At 37.7% G+C, this 19696-nt stretch overlaps 1 protein-coding gene across 1 annotated transcript in view; it reads right to left on the bottom strand.

Annotated features, from left to right (window-relative positions):
- Positions 1–19162, bottom strand: part of KCNK2 (potassium two pore domain channel subfamily K member 2) — a 106919-nt gene extending 87757 nt beyond the window's left edge. Inside the window, exons 1-2 of the mRNA XM_027890773.1 lie at positions 19073–19162; positions 18187–18380 (exon numbers count right to left, since the gene is read on the bottom strand). Coding sequence (XP_027746574.1) covers positions 18187–18220 — 34 coding nt within the window. The 5' untranslated portion in view covers positions 18221–18380; positions 19073–19162. The remainder of the gene's footprint in view (positions 1–18186; positions 18381–19072) is intronic.
- Positions 19163–19696: the final 534 nt, after the last annotated feature.

The following is a 19696-nucleotide window of genomic DNA, read 5'->3' as shown; positions in this document are numbered from 1 at the left end:
GTGTAGAATATTTAACAGCAAACTATATATGGAAAAACACAAATTTAAAGTGTCACACCCAGCCATGTTTCTCTTAAGTAAATAATATTAAAGCTGTATGTAATAAGTACTGATGAACTAACAGAAATGCATACTTCAATACACTACTTGCACGTACAAGGCATCTGTATTTTCTACATATACTGTATTTACACCCAAGTTATAAGCTCTAATCATTACTGTAATATAAAAATATATAGATTAGTATTAAAAATATTAGTGTATCATAGGGAGCTTATAATAATGAATAAATATGAGTAGTTTAATGAACTTGTTTATACAGTCCTGTAATGTAAAAAAAAGATAGAACTATCACCTAGCTGAACAGATTACTGACATGGAAATGTGTGACTTCCTGGTCTGCAGCCTGGGACTCCCTATGTCACCATAAGTGTTCCTCAGGCTGCTCACTACAGACATACTGACATACCAGATGCTGCAGTAGCAAAGTCTGTGACTTTATGTTCCTTAGACCCATATTTGCTTGATGCCACAGAACATATAATGTCAAGCTGGAGACTGGAGGGTCACCAGCTTGTGAAAGGAATTACATGGTCCAGCTGCTTCCAATATGGGAGGCCAAGGGTGTCCTTCCAGTCTAGATTCACATCTCATCAGTTATTGTGTATTGATGCAATACATTTTATTTGCATTGTTAAATAAAGTCAACCAAGCTTTGGTCATTATCTCTTGTGAGATAAACAAGACCAAGCACAGCAGACGCAGATAAATGTTAGAGTCTGAGTTCCCTGTATGGGGCAAGTCAGTCACTCATGAGAGGGAGAAGAGGAACTCATAGTGGTCTCCCTGGAACCGCTATCAGCTAGGCACTGAGCAACACTAAGAAAAGGAAGAGTGCTAAACCCTGATGCGTTCTAGGATTTAAATCTCTCAAGGGAGGAACTGTCCACACTTTAGATTCCAGATGTTGTTTTGGTGGGCTTTTTAAAGTACTTGACAAGGATGGAGTAGAAGTAGGAAGAGAGGGAGGAATGGGAGAGAACAAAGGCAGCACTTGTTGCAAGTCAGTAGTTGAGATATCCACTCAGGAAACAGCAGAAGAGATCTAGGCTACATCTTTTACCTCCTTGTGAATGCTTTAACCAACAAGCCATTGGGTGGAGCATTCTTAAGCCCCAAATATTTAGCTAGCTGCTTATGATTTCAGCAATAGAGTATTTTCTACTGGCACCTGTGTCCTAACAGGCCAAAATGGAATACTTTCATGTATACCATATTCAGGCAAATTCCCATCGACTTCAAAGGAAGCCTAAAAAGTTACAGCATTCAGTTCTCACATTATCTCTGGCTGTGTCTATATTCAAGTTCCCATGCAAGCCTTGGCACGCCCCAGGGTCCTGCTCCACAGAGCGTTCAGACCAACGCCCAGCTACAACATGCCATGGCTCATGCACAGGCTCTGGGCTTAAGTTTTACTTGGCATGGGAGCTGGGTCTTAGAGGTGAAAGGACAAGGGATTGATGCGCACCTGGGTCCAGCCCCAGTACAGTAGTGACAGCCTTCATCTGCTTCTGAGCCCAGGGAAGTGGGAAGGACTCCCACAAACCATGACACAGAAGTAGCCTACCCACTTAAGAAGCTTCCATGGGTGTTCAGCAGAGCACAGCTCTCAGAAAGCATTAGCTGCAGGAAAGCACAAAAGACAAACACTAAAAAAAAAAGCATACTTGGAAAAAGGTGTATACACCTTGAGTTTATATAAAGTGGGACTACAAGGGAAACCACTTACCCATTATGTTCAAAATCGGTGTATGAAACAAGACAAAACACAGTCACATGTTAATTCAGAATGTAGGGCATGCCAATTATTCAAAGTGACTTATTCCTTTAGTTCTTAGCACAAATTTTCTCTCTAGTGCAGACTACCAAGTTTAGCCAGGTAAGATGTGCATACTGGCCTCATTACAATAGCATATATATGTTATACATTGTGAAGTGCTCATTATTTCATTAATTCTTTGAGGTGAAAAAGGGCTGTTATGTCCATTTTTATCAAAGGGATCTAGAAAAACAGTGACTTGAGAACATTATATAAGGAGTTCCCTGTGGACAGTAAATTTTTAACAGGTTGTGGTTTAGCTCTTTGTGTTGTAAATGCGTGCTGAGAGAACTGGGCAATTTTTTCCCTTTGTAATGGACACTTGTTTCTAAAATCTCCAAAACATATAATGGATGTCATGATCATGGATAGAAAGTTTCTTTCATCGTGCACGTGTTCAAATACTTGTGATTTTTGTTCTATGTTTTCCTCAGTGATCTTTTACAACTGTAATAACTATTGTAATTAATTTTTTTGGTGAAATTTCCCTCTTGATTTTTCCATTGCTGTCTATATCTTAATTAGTTTGAAATTTTTTACTCTGTTTCTCTTTCTATCTCCAAGTGCTTCAGGCCTCCTAGCTTATACATTCTCTCTGAGAAGTACCACATGCAATTCCAGCTTCTGTCTCCCTCAACAATAAGTAAAACTCTGTGTTTTCAAGAGACTGTTTTGCAATTACACTTCATTTGTATACAGCTATTATGGCACTGACTCTCTCACTGCACAATCTGGGCTTCTTTGTTTGTGTTCAAATTGATTTAAGGTTTCATATTGACCTGGGTATCAATATCCAATTTATAAGCAACAATACCATTCATGTTCAAGGATGTGTTTCAGTCATTTGAAATTGCTCTATTTGAGCAATTTCCACAGAAAAACCACTGTGCAGAATACTTATACTTAATTTCCTTTTAGCTACAGCTTTCCACAGGTAACTTTGTTTCTTGATAAAATAGTAGTACTCTATCAAAGGCCAGTCATTTCACATTACTTCTTGTAAATTCACTCCATGTGAGAACTGAATTGCTGAAGGTTTTTTTATTTTGTCATTTTTTTTCTGAGACTTGTTTCTCAGTCCATTCTACTGTAACATCACATCTTTTCTTTCTAAAACTTGCATTCTCATACAAAAGTGTTCTCCAGCCTGGCCCACTGACCCAGCTGTTTCTAAATGTAACTCAGAATCTCATATGATGTTTCTCTCTCAGTTTTGGTCTCTCTACTGCAGTCTGATCTCAAAATTAGGATCCCATAAACAGCAAAAATCATGGTCTTTTTTTTACAATATTAAATAAATTTCTCTTTTGGGTCTTTCAGTTGCAATTAATCCTCTTATAATTTCATTCTTACAAGGAGTGCAACTTTTTTTTTTTTTTTTAGTACAAACTGGTAATTAGACTGCTTGTCTTTAATTGTGGGTTATTAAATAACGTCCCTGGCCCGAAGTTAGTGGAAAAAAAAAAAAAAAAAAAAGAGAAAGAATAGCTAGCTCTTCCCCTCCTTTCTTTTTAGAACCTTTTTTTTTTTTTTGAAGGGACAAAATACTCCTTCAATCCTTCTGCCTGATGCATTTTGTGAGAACCCCAGATACAAGAGCTGTAGTCCTTAGCTGTTTGCTATTCCAGGTCCTTCATCCTCCACATTTCCTTTTGCATGCATTCTGAGGCTGAATGCGTGTTTCTTTTCCTGTTTCTTTTTCAGATACCAGAGAGTGCTCTTAGTGGTAATTAATGCAAGTGCCTGGGTTGGATTTTGTAACCATGATGAATCTTTCCAATGGTTAACAGATAAACTAACAAATATATATTGGGGGTATGTAACAGCAAAGCTTGTGAGAGACGGTAGCTGATGCTTCTCCCTCTTGATGTTGATCTGTTCTAGTTCAAAGCAATATATCACACAGGAAATGTTATACTTCTGCCTAAGACTATTCAGGATCCAATTATGCTTAAGCTCTTGCTTCAACCTGAGTCTAAGATAAGCTTTGTGGCTACAGGTGACAAGAAAGAAATTCTTATGAGCAGTAAATCTCCAGTAAGTGAAGGGGGAAAGTCAGCACATTATGAATGGAACACAAAATCGACAGGCCCCTGAGCAGAAAGCCACCAAACATCACACATTTGCAGTGCTGATCCTTTCAGACGCACCTATGAATAGCACTACCCTTGTAGGCCCCTGCACGCTGGTTCCCGATCCTGTGTTACCACAATATGAATATAATAAGCTCCACCCCTCCACTGTGTTTAAACCAAATTTATTAGAAGTCCTGTTAAACCCATCATTTTGTTTAAACTGATTATTTTTGCTAGTATCAACAATACAGAGGAAGTGGGGTTTGGCCAGCAAGTGCTATCAGAGTGCTGCATGCCAGATCACGAGCCCTGGTAAACTGTCAGTGGGAAAAGTACACGTAGTTCTAGTCACTGGTGATACGCAAAAATTAATCAAAAGAGGAACAGTAAAGACTTCTGGATGAATTATGTTTGAGGAAACGGGAAGAGCTCAGCTCACTTTGTCTGGCAAAATGAAGGCTGAGAAGACATCTGATTGCTGTGTGTAGATCAATCAAAGAGTCTTTTTTGAGCTAAGGAACCATGCTGGCAACAAAACCAGAACCGTTCTGCGAATAAATTTTGGCTGGAAGTCACAAAAAAGCACAAGAGCTAACTTCTGCAGCAATCTTCCAATAAGGAGGATGAGAACAAAAACTTAACATTGTAAAATAGAGGGTGGCCAGTTTATAAAAAAGATTTATCTGACATGGTGCCTGCAAAAACAGGAGTTCGGTCTGAGTCTCAGTGGAAAGATGGTCAACTCTCCTGAACCCATAAACCACATTCTCTAGTCTTTACATAGAGCCACATAGGTTTCAGAGAGCTGTGGGGAGAGTAGATAGCTCAGCAAGTCCCACATCTTTTACTGTTCCCTTGTGGATTTGGGTTGGATGGCCTCTGCATCCCAGACAAATTCATACCCGTTGGCTCATAGTCCCCAGCAGCCTCCAAACCAATGCAGTCCACTGCCACATGAGCACTATAACCCCACCAAGGGAGTTCACTTGGTGTGCAGCTCAAAAAGTAAAAAAAAAGCAACCCAAGGACTTCATCCCAATCCCTGTCAGCCACACACGGAGATATAACATTCCTCCAACCCACAGTTTTCAGGTACTAGACTGTCTCTTCTCCAGACCAAGGAGAAGAAAAATTATGTGGAAAAATGTCTTTTGTAATAGGATTTTTTTTTTTAAGTACTTGTTCTCTGGTCTCCTGTAATTTTAGCAAGAGTAGCATTAAGAACCACAGTGAAGATCAAACATTTTTATGCTAAGTTATCATCATCAGGGTGAAACACTGTAATGATAACTAAAAAGATTTGAGACTTAAGATGCAATAATGGTGTCCTGGACTGCATGTTCTACCAAAGCCAAAACACTCACAGCAAGTAAGTGTCACAGCCAAGGATATGTGCCATTTATTAATAGAAGATGAAGCTATTGCTGAGTTAAGAACTAGCCCCAAGTTACTAGTATAATTAAAAACTGTGATTAAATATTAAGATGAATGAAAAAATTTAAATTGTGAGCTGTCAACGTGCCAAGTAAATAATTTAAAGACAGATTTAAAAAGAAGTGGAACATCCTTCTTCTGATTTTTCTACTTCTTCATATTACTAACCCTTTTTTACCCTTTCTAATTTAATCCTCACATTCTTCTCTGATATTTGCCTATGTTAGCAAGGTTACTTTCCCCTACAATATACTACTGTTTATACTATGTGTTTGGAAATAGCAGAAGAGGCTGTGCTTGTTCCCATGCGAAATAGAAAAAAATGTCACAGTGAATTGGAGGACAACCCTTTCTGAGGCAGTCACAGGGAACAAAATATATGTTTGTGGATAGAGCCAAGAAAATGCAGCAAAAGAACAGGCATGGGCTGACTGGGAATTGTTTGGTTATCTAAATGTTTTCTTTTCAGGATTTTTCTGTCTCCATTTTCTCTGCTGTTATGAGTTTTTCATCTTCCTTTGGATAAATACCTTTTCCTAGTTTCATCAAAGGGCATCAGAGTCTGATATGTCTTATATGTTGATGAGGAGGAAATAAAAAAGAAGGCAACTGATGAAGCTAAACTAAGACGGAAGAGCGTGCACTGACTGCACAGGTAGTCAGGTAGTCAGAAGATGGATTTCCCACACATGTTAATGCTCTCTTCCACATATTGTGAGAATAAAATTTTTTAAATAATATTTTGTTGTTGTTGTTAAGAATTAAAAGATCCTCACACATCCCACAAAAGCAATTAAACTGCAGGTCAGAACCTTCACCTGGAATATGAATAGTCAAGAGATACTATTAATCTGCTTGATCCAGCACCTTAACTAGCCTGGTAGTATCAAGTAGTTGCACTACTATGTTCATGTGGAGCTGAAATGCGGGTTCCCATGGGAAGTTTCAGTTCGACTGGTGCTTTCCTGTGAGCAAATTTTTTTTCTTGAAGAACTGGTTTCAGTCATCAAAGACATTTTAATACACCTTAAAACAATATCTCACCATCTCCAACTCATGGTAGCAAAGAATAGAAATACAGCCTTGTCCCCTCTAAGGCAGATGTGCATTTCTGCTGTCTTGTTCTGTTTGCCATCAACCAAGATGAGGGCATCAGTCTTTCATGAGTGCCATACATCCCTATATAAGGATGCAGTGCTGTCACCGCCGAGACCCGGGTTCGATTCCCGGTCGGGGCCACTCCCCAGGCAGATGGAGCTTGTTAGCCCTGTAAGGCAATCCATCTACGTCCTGAGGACCTCGCTGCCACCGTCCAAGCTCGCTTGGCCCCAGCAGATGAACCTCAGGATTAAAGGGTGGGCTCAGTTCCGCGCACACTGTGTCTCACCTAAAAAATCCAATGCGCAGGCTGGAAGGTGTAAAGACCTTCCTCGGTTCTTCGTTCGCGAAGACTGGCCATTACATCCCTATATGCTATCTCTGCAAAGATGTATATAAAAACCCATAGTACATAGTACCATAGTTAAGGGTACATGTACATAGTACACAGTACATCTGTGTAGAAAAACTGTGCATGGGTAAGGCACTCTGCAATGTTGAATAAACTCAGTAAAAGCAAAGTTCCCATCCCATCATTTTTCCCATAGTTTATGGGAAACAGAGCTATGATGCACATTTAAATGTTAGCTTAAAATTAAAAGTGCACAGTGCCCCATGGAGCAATGAATATATTTTTGAGAAGCCAAAAGAGAGGTTGTCAGACAAATGCCTACCTAGCTGGAGTATTTTGAAGGGACATCTGGGAGTTGAGTAGGGAAGACAGTAGACTTTCCCCTGTTTTTAACTCTGAGGACTGCCAACCTGTGCAAGGAACGATCCTCTGCTTAAGAGCTGCTGATTTTTCACCTAGAGATCTGTCACAAAGACTACTTTACAGCACACTCTCAAGTCAGACAGCTGGAGGCATCCACAGCTCTGCTATAACTGTTCCTTTACAGTCCTGTCTCTCTAGTCCTTAAATATACTTGAGGTTTTTGTAAAGAAGCTGTTCTCCACTCACAGCTAAAAAGGATTTCTGGTAGGGTTTTTATGGTTTACTAGGAATTCCAAACACTTTGGCAAAGCCTCTTGATAAGTGTGTTCCCTGGATATAGAAGTATTTTTCTTTCCTATCATTAAAACTCTACTGAAAGATATTTTATATCCACCATTTAAATTTGATCTTTTAAGCCAGCCTACTCCATGGCTTTGCACTTGTGAAGATGTTGTTCTCTTCCTTGCACAGGTGTAGTCTTCTATGGAAACAACAGCATCTGTAACTTACAGAAAACTTCTATACAAAACTTCATTCCTATCTGTGTGCCCTCTTTTTACCACACAATAGCAGTCCAGCTGAGTAGGTGAGTTTTCATGGTGATGTCTCCTTCTACTGGATACTTATCTCAGATGAATAGAAACCTGAAATAGATTCTTGAATATAAGTATCCCAGCCTCCTTACGGTCTGTATGAAGACAAGATTAATGAAATGAAGCATGAAAATTACAAGAAATGTGTATTTTGCAAGATCAGTAACATATTAGTTTCTTTTCTCCAAGGATTTTACTTCTTATCCACATGAAGGATAGGCTTTTGAGATGCAGTTTTTATATATGTTGTATATTTTTTTAAGAACACCAGAAGTATACAATTGCTACCAATTCCTTGTTCATTAAATTATTCTTTTATTACTCTTGATAAAAAAGTACAAGTTATAGATCAACTTCTTTTGGATTTTTTAATATCAGGTTGAATTTATATAGCAAGAGAACCAAGCAGCAGCTCTAGGAGCTAAATAAGAGATTCCCAGAACAACTGCAGTACAGGCAAATAGCAACGCAGTTCATTTGCAGTGCCCAGGCAACAATAAACATAAACTGTCTGGTTAAATATCTGCAGCGAAACACAGGTTTCACTGAGTTTCAGTATTGATTTCAATTGAGGTTTGCATTTAACTTCACTTTTGTGTCATACACTTTAGGTTGACGTTTATTGCAGTGGCGAAGAGCTGGCCATTTCTCAGTATCTCACAGAGCCATCGTTAAGCCATAGCTGTCCCATTAAGTAGCAATTGCCACAGTCTCAAAAACGACTCAACTCCAAGCAGCACACACAAAGAACAAGGGAAAACAGTAGCATGCAGCACCTCCTGCGTGCCTTGCCTTTCTGTTTGCTGACAGGTCATAATCTGAAATACAGATTACAGTAGGGCTGAGCTACATCAGCAGAGCTCCTCAGAGAGGCCCTTCTCTGCCATTTTCTTGCAATTGTTCTGTTTATAGGAAATTACATTCCAGAGGTCATCAAACCCAAGCAGCAATGACTCATACATTAATAGGATTTTACTTTCAGTCTCCTACAGTTTATTCTTTACAAGGGTTTTCCCAATTAAAGCAAAAGTAGGATCATACCTATCATTGTTCATCATGTTATTTCTGTATATACATCTTTACATTCCAGTCCCAGACCAGAATATTTATGCAACTGTGTTTTTTATACTCTTCTTGACCAATGGCCTTCAAAATTCCTTACAATATTTACAATAATATTTGAAAGTAGTCTTCTTATCTGAAGCACCACAGCATTCTACAAAAGGTCTCAAGAAAAGTTTAGAAACCCTTTCCTAGATGAATTAGGAGTAGATATCATTTAAGTATTTCATAGAATCATAGAATGGCATGGGTTGGAAGGGATCTTAAAGATCCAACTATCCTGCCATGGGCAGGGACACTTCCACTAGACCAGGTTGCTCAGAGTTCCATTCAGCCTGGCCTCAAACACCAGGAATAAGGCATCCACCACTTCTCTGGGCAGCCTGTTTCAGTGTCTCACCATCCCCACAGTAAAGAATTTCTTCCTAATATCTAATCTAAACCTACTCTCTTTCAGTTTGAAGCCATTCTCCCTTGTCCTGTCACTACATGCCCTTGTAAAAAGCCTCTCTCCATCTTCCTTGTAGTTTCCCTTCAGGTACTGGAAGGCCACAATTAGGTGATTCCAAAACCTTCTCTTTTCCAGACTGAAAAATCCCAATTCTCTTAGCCTTTACTCATAGGAGAGGTGCTCCATCCCCCTAATCAACTTGATGGCCTCCTCTGGACTTGCTGCAATAAGCCAATGTCCTTCTTGTGTTGAGGGCCCCAGAGCTGGATGCAGTACTCCAGGTGGAGACTCACAAGAGTGGAGTAAAGAGTCAGAATCACCTTCCTCAATCTGCAAATTAGACTTGACTCAGCCAGTAATGTGCACACTACAGATGACCTTCCTGCCTTTCTACTGGAGAGTTAGCCAGAAGCAGTTCGGGCAGCACTGGTATTGTAATAGCCAGATACAATCTCATTCAAATGTGTAACCATGTGTTCAAGGTTCTATCTTGTCCAGGTGAGAGGAATTCTGGGGCTGAAGGTAGATCTCTTCTGCTCTATGAGTGCTGGCAGAACCAACAGCTGGCATGGCCTCACTGACTTACACCATGAAAGCACTCCAAAAAAGGGGTTTTCAGAGCTATGGAGGCTGCAGAGCCTCAAGCCATAGGTTTGTAGTTGGGGATATGATCTGAGCTCCTGTCTTCCATGTGACAAAGATCAACCAACTTGTGTTACAGTCCCTGCATCCCTCCTGCCACTTCCAGTCTGGTGATGACACCTCTGAAGCTATCCTTGTCAACCAAGGCATGGGGGCAGAACAAGACTTTGAAGGGATCCTGTAGCAGACTCTTTAGAGTCCTTTTAGAGGTCAAGTTACAAGTCTGAGAAAATATAGCATGGTGCCAGCACTTGCTTTACCATTCTATTCGCTTTCCTGTATGTAGGTACGTGCTCACAATACAATCAGCTGTTTTGTGAGCAAATACAAAGCAAATGGTAGGTGGGAAAATTGAAAGATCTATTTGGGGGAATATTAGCAAGATAAAATCATTATGTAGGTGTGTCTCCCAGTGAGGAGCTTTTGTTTTGTACACGTGTTTTTGTCAAGAGTGGGAACAAGTGAAAGAGGTATTACACACAGCAGAGAAAATCCAAACAAATGCCCTTACCTCAACCTAACAAGAACACAGCACACATCTAAAGGCAAGTCAATGCAAATTTTGCCTTATTCATGGCTGCTACAGTCCCAGGCAGCCTTAATGACAACATTCTTTATTTTATAAATTATGCTACAACCCACACATTGTTTATCTCTGGTCACCTAATGTGCTTTCTATGTAAATTTAAATTATGTGTTTCACCAGTTTGCAAGGGATTTGACCTTTGACCAGCCTTTGTCTATTTCCTACCAACGTATTTTTTAGACAGTGATACATTTCTGGTTTGGAACATGATGGAAATGAAAACAGAACAACAAAACAGCAAGCATTTCTCAGTGACAAAAAAGATAATAAAACTGGAGATTCTGTGATTACTGTGCAGCTCAATGAGTTTTCAAATAAGCAGTTCAGCAAGCAACCCTCCATTATTCAAATGACTATTAAGAAACTTTTTTTTCTAGTATTAATAAACATTCATCTTATAACATGATACAGCATCTATTACTCCAAATCTGTGAGGGAGAGAATAAGCCAAAGTAATTTTTGTCTTAAATAATCTACATTTAATATTTTTATTACAAACATAAGAAATGAAAGTATTTTTTTCAGCTTTGGTGCAAGGCTTGCTCCATGTTAAATACAGAAATAAGCAAGCTATTTTGTCTTAGAACATAGGATTGGCAGAGTATCTTCTACTTGTCAATCAATTATGAACTGTTATGTTATTATAGAATTCCACTGATTTTATATATGGAGACTTCTATACTTCTCAGGTAACAGGAAAAAGTGAGGTTTTGAGCTCCCTAAGTTGCTTTCCAGCTGATCTGTCTGTGTCAAATACATTGTTTCAGTACAACCACCACCAAAACTACTAATTCATTTAGCAGAAAAAATGTTAATTCTTTTCTGAGCTTCTTTTCTCACCAATATCATCATTAAAAATATCTTATTATAATCTAAATTCTGATCTCAAAGTAAATAAAACAGTTTCCTATTTTTGACACCAAGCTCTTAAATAACTGACTGTTTTAATCGGTGAAGAGTCCAAGACTAAGACAAAAACCTAATCAAGATGTAAAGAGATGTTAGGTTATATTTGGGGCTTTGAAATTGTTTTTATATGCCACCTCCAAATTAAAAAGAAGTAGTGGGGGGGTTTGTTAAGTGGAACCAGCAACAGACATTCTTCATGTAATAGAAGTCATGTTAATGTTTAAACAAGTGATATGGAATCTACTGATCTCACAGAAAATCCTCTGAATAAGGACACTCCAGATGATACTAATAGCCTTTAATTAGACCCAAAAATCAAACCTGTCATTTTTGATGACTACCATTGTACTAACATATATTTAATTCCCAGGGATCACAATTCTTTTGGCTATTGATTCCAAGACAAATAACCTGTAGCAATGAAAACAACTGTTGATTCTTCTTGATACTCAATTTTTAACATATTTATGAGAAGTCTTCTCATTCAGATGAAAAGTGAGGTTTATGGATCTTATAAATGCATTAAATCATTTGTTTAACATCAAAACAGTGTATTTAAAATATCCCAATTTTTACCCAAAACAAGCAGAGCATATGAACCAGCCTTACAGGGACTCACCTTTGCTGTTCATTCTTTCTGGCACTGGAAGTGTCACCAGCACAGTGGCCTCATACTTAAACAAAGCCCTACATAGACAGCACGTTTCTAGAACACAGTTTCTTGCCTGCTGGAAGCAAACTTCAAGGTAGACTTTTGTCATTGTTACTTGTTTGCAAATCCGTCTCATAAGCCAGAATCAAAGATGTGACTCCACACTTAAAACTCAAAAGCTGCCTAAAAGTGCTACTTTGCAGCCCCTGGCCACATGCCAAATTGTCTGTACAAAAGGACTATTCTTCCAGGAAAATAATGAAGCTCTGCAGTTTTAGCTTAAATTTAAGGAAAAAAGAGGTACTCCATCGAGTTTGGTATTTATTATGCATGCTAGATAGGGGTAAAAATGTCTTTCATTTAACTCAGACATTAGGTAAAGCATTTTAGACATTATGGAGCAAAGAAGTTAGGTTCTTTTTCTTTTTAAAAACATATTCTCTTTCAATTATTTTATTTTTTTTTTAACTAGAAGTGTGCAAAATTTGATGCTTCAAGCTCACTAGTTGGCTATTTAATGGTTTTGCTGTTTCATGTAGGTTCATGCATCCTGAGTCTTGTTTTTAATTTTGCATTTTTTCTGAACTAAATGTAGCCATTAAAACGGATTTCTGATTAAAACATTATGGACTGGCAAAGGAATTTTGCTTTTATGCCTAAGAACAGCCTGTCCTTATAGTTCTGAGAGTTCAGATTCTGGCAGAATGTGTCTTAAAGAATATTTTAGACAACAATTATTAAAATTTTTTTCACTCTTTCATAACACAGAACATGAGTCTTTTTTTAAAAATAAATTAAAAAACATTAGATTGCAGTGTCCCTGCAGTGCAATTGATTTATTTCAAGAATTAAAAGATAATTTTCCTATTGGAGGGTTGATTTCACTAAAGTTTAGTAAAGAAAAAAACCTTCCTGTTAATGTTGCTCTGTAAATTATTATCATTTCAGCAAAAATGATTAAAGTAAAAACCCAGACCTCATTCTGCCTCAATTTTCTCTTATTTTACTGAGGTGGGGTTGCTCTACTCTAAGCACAAAAAGTACTTTAATTCTTTGAAGTATATACAGGGATGGAAAGCCGCAGGGCTGTACAGAGGTCAGTTTGGAGTAGTTTGATAGAGGCAAGAGTTAAAAAGCTCGCTGCAGGAAGCTCTATCACCAGGCACCCTCTTTCTGGCAACACAAATTAGTTTGCCTGCATTAATACTCAATTATTTTCTCTTCTTCCCCAGACCATACAGAATGAGCACTAAGTGTCCCAGCCTTGTCACTGCTGGCTCTTGGCCACTCACCTTGTGCAAAGAACCAGAAATACGAATGTTTTGGCTCAAAAATTCTGACCGTTATGCCAGGAAAGGTGTGATCAGGGGAGAGGGTCCCACAGAGGTGATGCAGCGCTGTTCTGAGCCTGCTTAACTTGTGATTCAACCTTAGTCTCTCTCCCTTTGACTCACTGCCTGGAGGAGGGCTCAAAGGGCTGGCTGTGCAGACGTGAAAGACGTGAAAAATCTGCTTTACATAAGAGGCGTGTCCCAGGTTGAGTCTAAAAGGAAGTGGATTGGGCCCCCTTTCCCCCTTTTTCCTCTTTCTCTTTCTCTGTCCTGCAAACCCAGCTCTGGACCACCCATGTGGTAGGACCAACACAGGATCTAAGGACTGCTGATATTCTGTTCTCTGTCTCCCTTTTTTGTCTTGATTTCCCTCCTCCCTGTATTCCCAGGGCAGAATACAGCTATCGTACTGAAGTTTGATGAAGGAGTGGGGAGCTTGTGGAATTGTGTTGTGCCTTGTGAGCCAGAATCTGTGAGAAGTTTATTGTGGGACTTGAGGACTTATTGAAGTGTACTCTACAAAATCTAAGGACTTGTTAACCACCTTTACCTGTCAAAGTCTATTGTAGAATTTAAGGTCTTGTCAGCCAAGATATTTTGAATCTAAACAGTAGGCTGGTTGCTGGAGTTGTGGTGGCTGTACAGTAAAGCACAACAGTTCCCTGACATGTGGTCCAGTGTCTTTGTTCAGCCTGATGAGAATTTACAATTAACATCATGCCCCTACTAATGGGTTGTAACACCTTGGTGCCACCACTAGAACCCTTGTTTTGACACTGTATCCTTAGACTTCTGCAGGGCAGTGTTTTGTCTATCACAGTTAATGCCATTTACAGACAGTGGAGCATCTGCTTCCTCCACTAAGTGCTAGTAAAGAATAAGTGGTGACCAAAATAGCTGAACTCCATCCCCTTCCAAAGCGCTAGAGCTGAAGCTGAACACTGAAGGTAAGTTGATGTTCTGCGTTTGTTACTAGTGATTTTGATTTAGGGGAGTGGTATTACAACAATGCTTCAGGAGGCCAAAACTCAAAAGTCACGGGCAATTTTTACGCAGTGCTTATTCCGAAAAATCACAATGGGCAACTTTGCCCAAACGTTTTGGATTGTTTGTATTGACAGGAACCAGATTCTGCCCAAGCTTAGTGGGTTCTATTACTCAAAGTGAGCAGGCAGAACAGTTAGGAAGGGAAAGAAATTCTTAGATCCTGGCCTATACTCCTGGAGATGTGAGCGAGGAGGTAAAAAAAAAAAATAAAACAAAAAACAAAACAGCAAAGTTATACTGTGGAATCCTGGACTATGGTATATTACATCTCATTGTGAACCTGCATTTTATCTTTACAGGAAACACTGCATGAATAACAGTATCTCTTTCCCAACCCACTCTGACCTCCCCTTACAAAGATGAGCTCTCTTTGAGTAACTCAAAAAATCATGGATGGACAAAGTTATACATTTACCATAATGTTTCAAGTATTGTCTCAAAACATGAAACTGCTGAAAAGTGGTCATGACTACTTTAAATCATGTATTTTTTTCCTCTCCACCAGTCAAAAATAAAAAAGGATGTAATAAATAAAACAGTGGAAGGAAGCCAAAAAGGTATTTGTCTTCATGTTATTTTGTGGCTTACCACATCATACTGAAGATCTCAGCATTATACCATGCTGAATGTTATATGAAAATGGCTGCCAGCATAGAGTGGTTCCCTTCTCTTCCAAAAGTGGTTGTAGGAAGTAAATCCTCTCTTTTAATTATAGATTAATTTAGATGTGAAGTGGTTATACCTACAAGAAAATTCAACTACCATATATTTTTTCTATGTTGATCACATTAAAACAAAAGTGTGAAAAGTCTACCCAATCTCATCATGATGCCTCTCAAATTCTCAAATGCACCTTGTCAGTAACTTTTTTCCTTTATACATGACATGGATTAGACATTAATTTCTCTGGTTTTTTGCTCTATCATTTTCAAACCTTGATGCATTATCTTCTCCCAGCCAGTTTTCAGCTTTCCCTTGTTCCTGCACTTGGTACATGCTCAAATTCAAGATCTTGAACACAGTAGAATTCTCACCAAGGATGTTCCAAAAATATTTGGAAGGTGAACAGTTAGTCCAACAATGAACTCCAGTTCTGGGACAGCCATCTGCTCTTTCCCCTCCACTTTCAAACATCATACCTATTTCTAAGGCATTTAGAAATACTAGAAATATTTTCTTTCCATTCTCTTGAAAGACTTTCACCTCAGCTTCTCCAGCATCCTTGGAGAAAGGGGATTTGTGCTATTGTTTGTGCTGTTAGACTGTTTACTATTATTCCTTATTTCTATTCTTAGCTCACCTTTCTCATTTTAGATTTTGGCTTTTCTACCAACACCTGTCATGCAAATACCAAAATAGCATCAATAAACCTAAAGATGTACATATTGAATGTTCATTACACACAACTTTCAAAGCAAATCCCATCATATCTTATTAGCTTGTTAGCATTATGCTTTGGTTTTCATATGAGAAGGGTTTTTTGGTTATTAAATATTACCTTATGGCTAATATTTACCCCTACATTCCTCCAATATATGGTGCAGCAACTCTATTTTGAGATGTACTCTGGTGTACTCTTCAGATTTAGTGCCACAAATAGGTTTATGTTCTACTAATCCAAGGTCCTATATGACAATTCTTTTTCGTGGACTAGTAGAGTTACTACTTCTTTCCTTTTACTTTCAAAAAAAACTATTTGTTTTTAAATATTAAGTTGGTGCAATTTCCCCTGATAGACAGCAATAGCTGAATTTACATTCGCACATTTTATAAAACGCAGATTGCATAATATAGCATGATGGCTCTATTCCACTGTGCTTCATTACTGTGTTCAAAATTACTGGCACAGCTGAGTTTTTTGCTTTAGTATTCTATCATTCTAAATTATGACTGCACTGTAGGTTATTTTATGTTGTAAATAATCTAAATACAATTCCTACCTGGCACCCTACTAACAGTGAGCAACACCTTCCTTCAAAGGTGGTACTGGAGCATTACTAAAATTCTAGCTAGGTAATTATATTCTCCCTGCCTGAGGTCTCCTTCAAACTTTGCAAATGTGTTCTTCATTTGTCATCATTTTGTAGTGGTGCTGCAGGCTATGCAACAGCTGCACTTTGGTACTACAGCAATCCTGGTACCTCAGTATAACTTACCTCAGCTGTTTTCCACACTCTTTAGAATCATGGGATAAAAACTGATAGAAAGTAACTTGGTGGTAGTGATGGTGGTGTTTGGTTTTAGTATTTAAAAATAGATAATTGAGTTCATCAGCTTCTTAAAGATGCAAAACTACTCATTCTTCAGCTGTAATGCTAATAGTTGGCAAGTTATCTAAAGAGTCTGACATTGCTTCAGAATGCAGTGTTAAATTAATTCCAGTGAAAAGTGTGTAATCACTGATGAGTCTGAGGGAGCAGAGAATGAAAGAAAGGAAAACAAAGAGAAATAACCAGTAGGCTGGGGCTTCCTAATCCGTAATTTCAGACTGAAGATCCTCATCTATTGTACACATCTTAAAGCAGTAAAAGTAGTGTAAGACAAAGGATTCAATTAATTCAAGGAAAAGTGGTCCTTCAATCAGCAGCATGTTTTGGAAAGCATCATTTCAGCATGATGAAGTATCTAAAACAAAGACAAATTCTAGTTCACTTGAATAAATGTTGAACAGTGGACAGTGATTCAAAGGAGAGACAAACCTCTGCAAACAACGGAACTGCATCAGAGAATAAAGTTCTGTTACATAGCAGTAAAGGTTCCATTATGAAGGCAGTAAATTGTTTGTGGCCAATCCAACACTATTACTCATGATTATGTTTACCCTTATGCTCTGTGAGGACTACAGACAAGCAAGCAGGAGGAGAAAATTCCTCCTTACAAAAAAAAAAGCTCATACATCACATTGCAAGGAAGCAGATATTGTCTAAATTTTTTCTGGATGGAAAAAAAAGGACCAACACAAAAGCAAGGGAAATATTCTGAACCCAGCTCCTTTTCCTGGTAGCTTAAAAGACTCATCTCTAATTTAGAAACCTACAGTATAAATCCTGTCCCTTGTCTAATAGAGATCTGCTAAGAGATTTTCCTCTTTCATGTGATCTAAGCACTGAAGCACCAATTTTTTCTTCCTAAGATTTTGACTGAGATTTTATCAGGGCCTTAGAGAACTTTCCAGTCAAAACTTACATACGTGCTGAAAATTCTCAAATAAAAACACAAAGACTTCCAATATCTAACAGTGATTGGGACTATTTATACTAATGTATTCAAGTGAAAACATTGTTTTAGGTGGCAGTTTTTGAACACAGATCATTCTATTCAACAGTTTCTAAATTTCCAAGCTCCAAATTAATAATCACATTGTTATATGTAAATAAATATTCACAGTATATAAGTGATATTTGTGCATTCTCAGTAATAACATATTGAACAACTGACCTAATTTTCAAATTATATCCTGCAGATATTGCAAATCTTCAATAACTACACGAGTGTTGTGTCTAAAAAGACCTTACTACGAAATCAACATTTCAAAAAAAAGGCCATTAACTAAAATGACACCCTTATTTAGAAGGGATATGTATGTCACTGAGGCATTATCTCCAATTTAATTCTGCATCAATTAATCTAATTCTACATTCTAGACCACCAACTGATTAAAACGTGTAAAGCTTAACTAAGTAAAGTATTCGTCTTTAGTAGTGATACTTACAGTAAAAATTATGTCTTGCTTGTGGGTTCCTCATTTGGTGATGTAATATGCAGAAGTCACCATGCTTTTGTTCTAAGATAAAGCATTTCCTTTATTGGTGTCTTTACGGAGTCTTCTGAACAAGTCATTTCGTCATAACATATTCTCTTCCAAAGTACACATATGTTCTGTCTCCGTATTTCCTGTCCAAAACACTGAATGCACAAAAAAAAAAAAAGTAAACTAGTAAGATGCTAATTATGATACATGACATTTATATCATGCCCTAAATTTTCATATTGCTTTACAAAGGGCAGATGATTGAACTGGTAAGGAAGTGCTTACAAACCTGAACCAAAATTACCTGATTCTCTTTAAAGATTGAGTAATTGTACTGGAAATGTTCCAGAAGGTTTAAAGAAAACTTAGCTTCTTTACTCTGAATTATTACATAAAAATGAATGTTCCTATTATTCCTTCCTTTCTTAAACATCATTCACATCAAACATGCATATGCAGCATGGAGTCTAATTGCCACTGAAAGACCCTCAGGATGTTTTAGGGTCAGGTGTGCCTCAAAGTATAAAATTTGTTCCATTGTTTAAAGAAGGAAGATTTGCATTGCTACAATTTCTTTTCTTATTTATGAGTTTCCTAAGAACCAGTCACAAAACAGGCTATTAAGCATCTTTTCTCAACTGTATCAATAGTTATTGATTAGGAAATTGATGAGGAGTTATCGATCTTAAGGAGGGAATAACATAATCTTTAGAGTTTGATTTTATTTTTTGTAACATTTTTTAGAAACTTGTCTTCCCCATCCCTCCTTCTTCCCCATGGGCTGCAGTATTATTAATATCTCAGATACACATTTTGAAAAAGGATCCTGATTTATGTAATTCCCTACATTCAGTTGCACACAGATTTGCCAAGTTCAGAAGTCATTAATTTGAGGCATACTGTTTACATTTTCATTGAATTCCTTTAAAGAAAATCACATGTTGTAGTTATTCCATATTCTAGAAAATCATATCACATAAGAATCTTACACGGACAATCTGTTCTGTTAGTCATAATATTTGTAAAATACAATTGTCACAGCAGTCACCTAACCAAGTAGACAAAGTATACTATTGTAGGTAATGTGGTGATATGGCAGTCATAACCCTAATCTTAAATTTCTGATATATCATTTTAAATATTTGAAGATATAGTGAGAGTTCAAGAGAAGGAATGTAACTATCTCTCTCTTAAATTCTGTGATCCATTTGAAAATATATACATACAAAACCAAAGGAATATCTTGATCAGCAAAAGAAAGTTTAGCTAGACCTCTGGGACTTAAATTTGTAGCCAAACAATTGTGCATGCTTCATTTCCAATACACTATTTATTCTCTTAATTCTTTTATGGCCAACAGATGCACTCCTCTAGACAAAAAAAAAAAAAAAAATAATCTGAAAAAACCCGTGTTTCTGAAGGCTATTACAGATAACTCATTCTCACCCTTATTCAATCAATAATGAACTTT

Source organism: Empidonax traillii, unplaced genomic scaffold, assembly GCF_003031625.1.
Source record: "Empidonax traillii isolate 1590-97213 ecotype Southwest subspecies unplaced genomic scaffold, ASM303162v1 scaffold296:size1881848, whole genome shotgun sequence".
NCBI lineage: Eukaryota > Metazoa > Chordata > Aves > Passeriformes > Tyrannidae > Empidonax > Empidonax traillii.
This window is presented reverse-complemented; position numbering and strand designations above follow the sequence as displayed.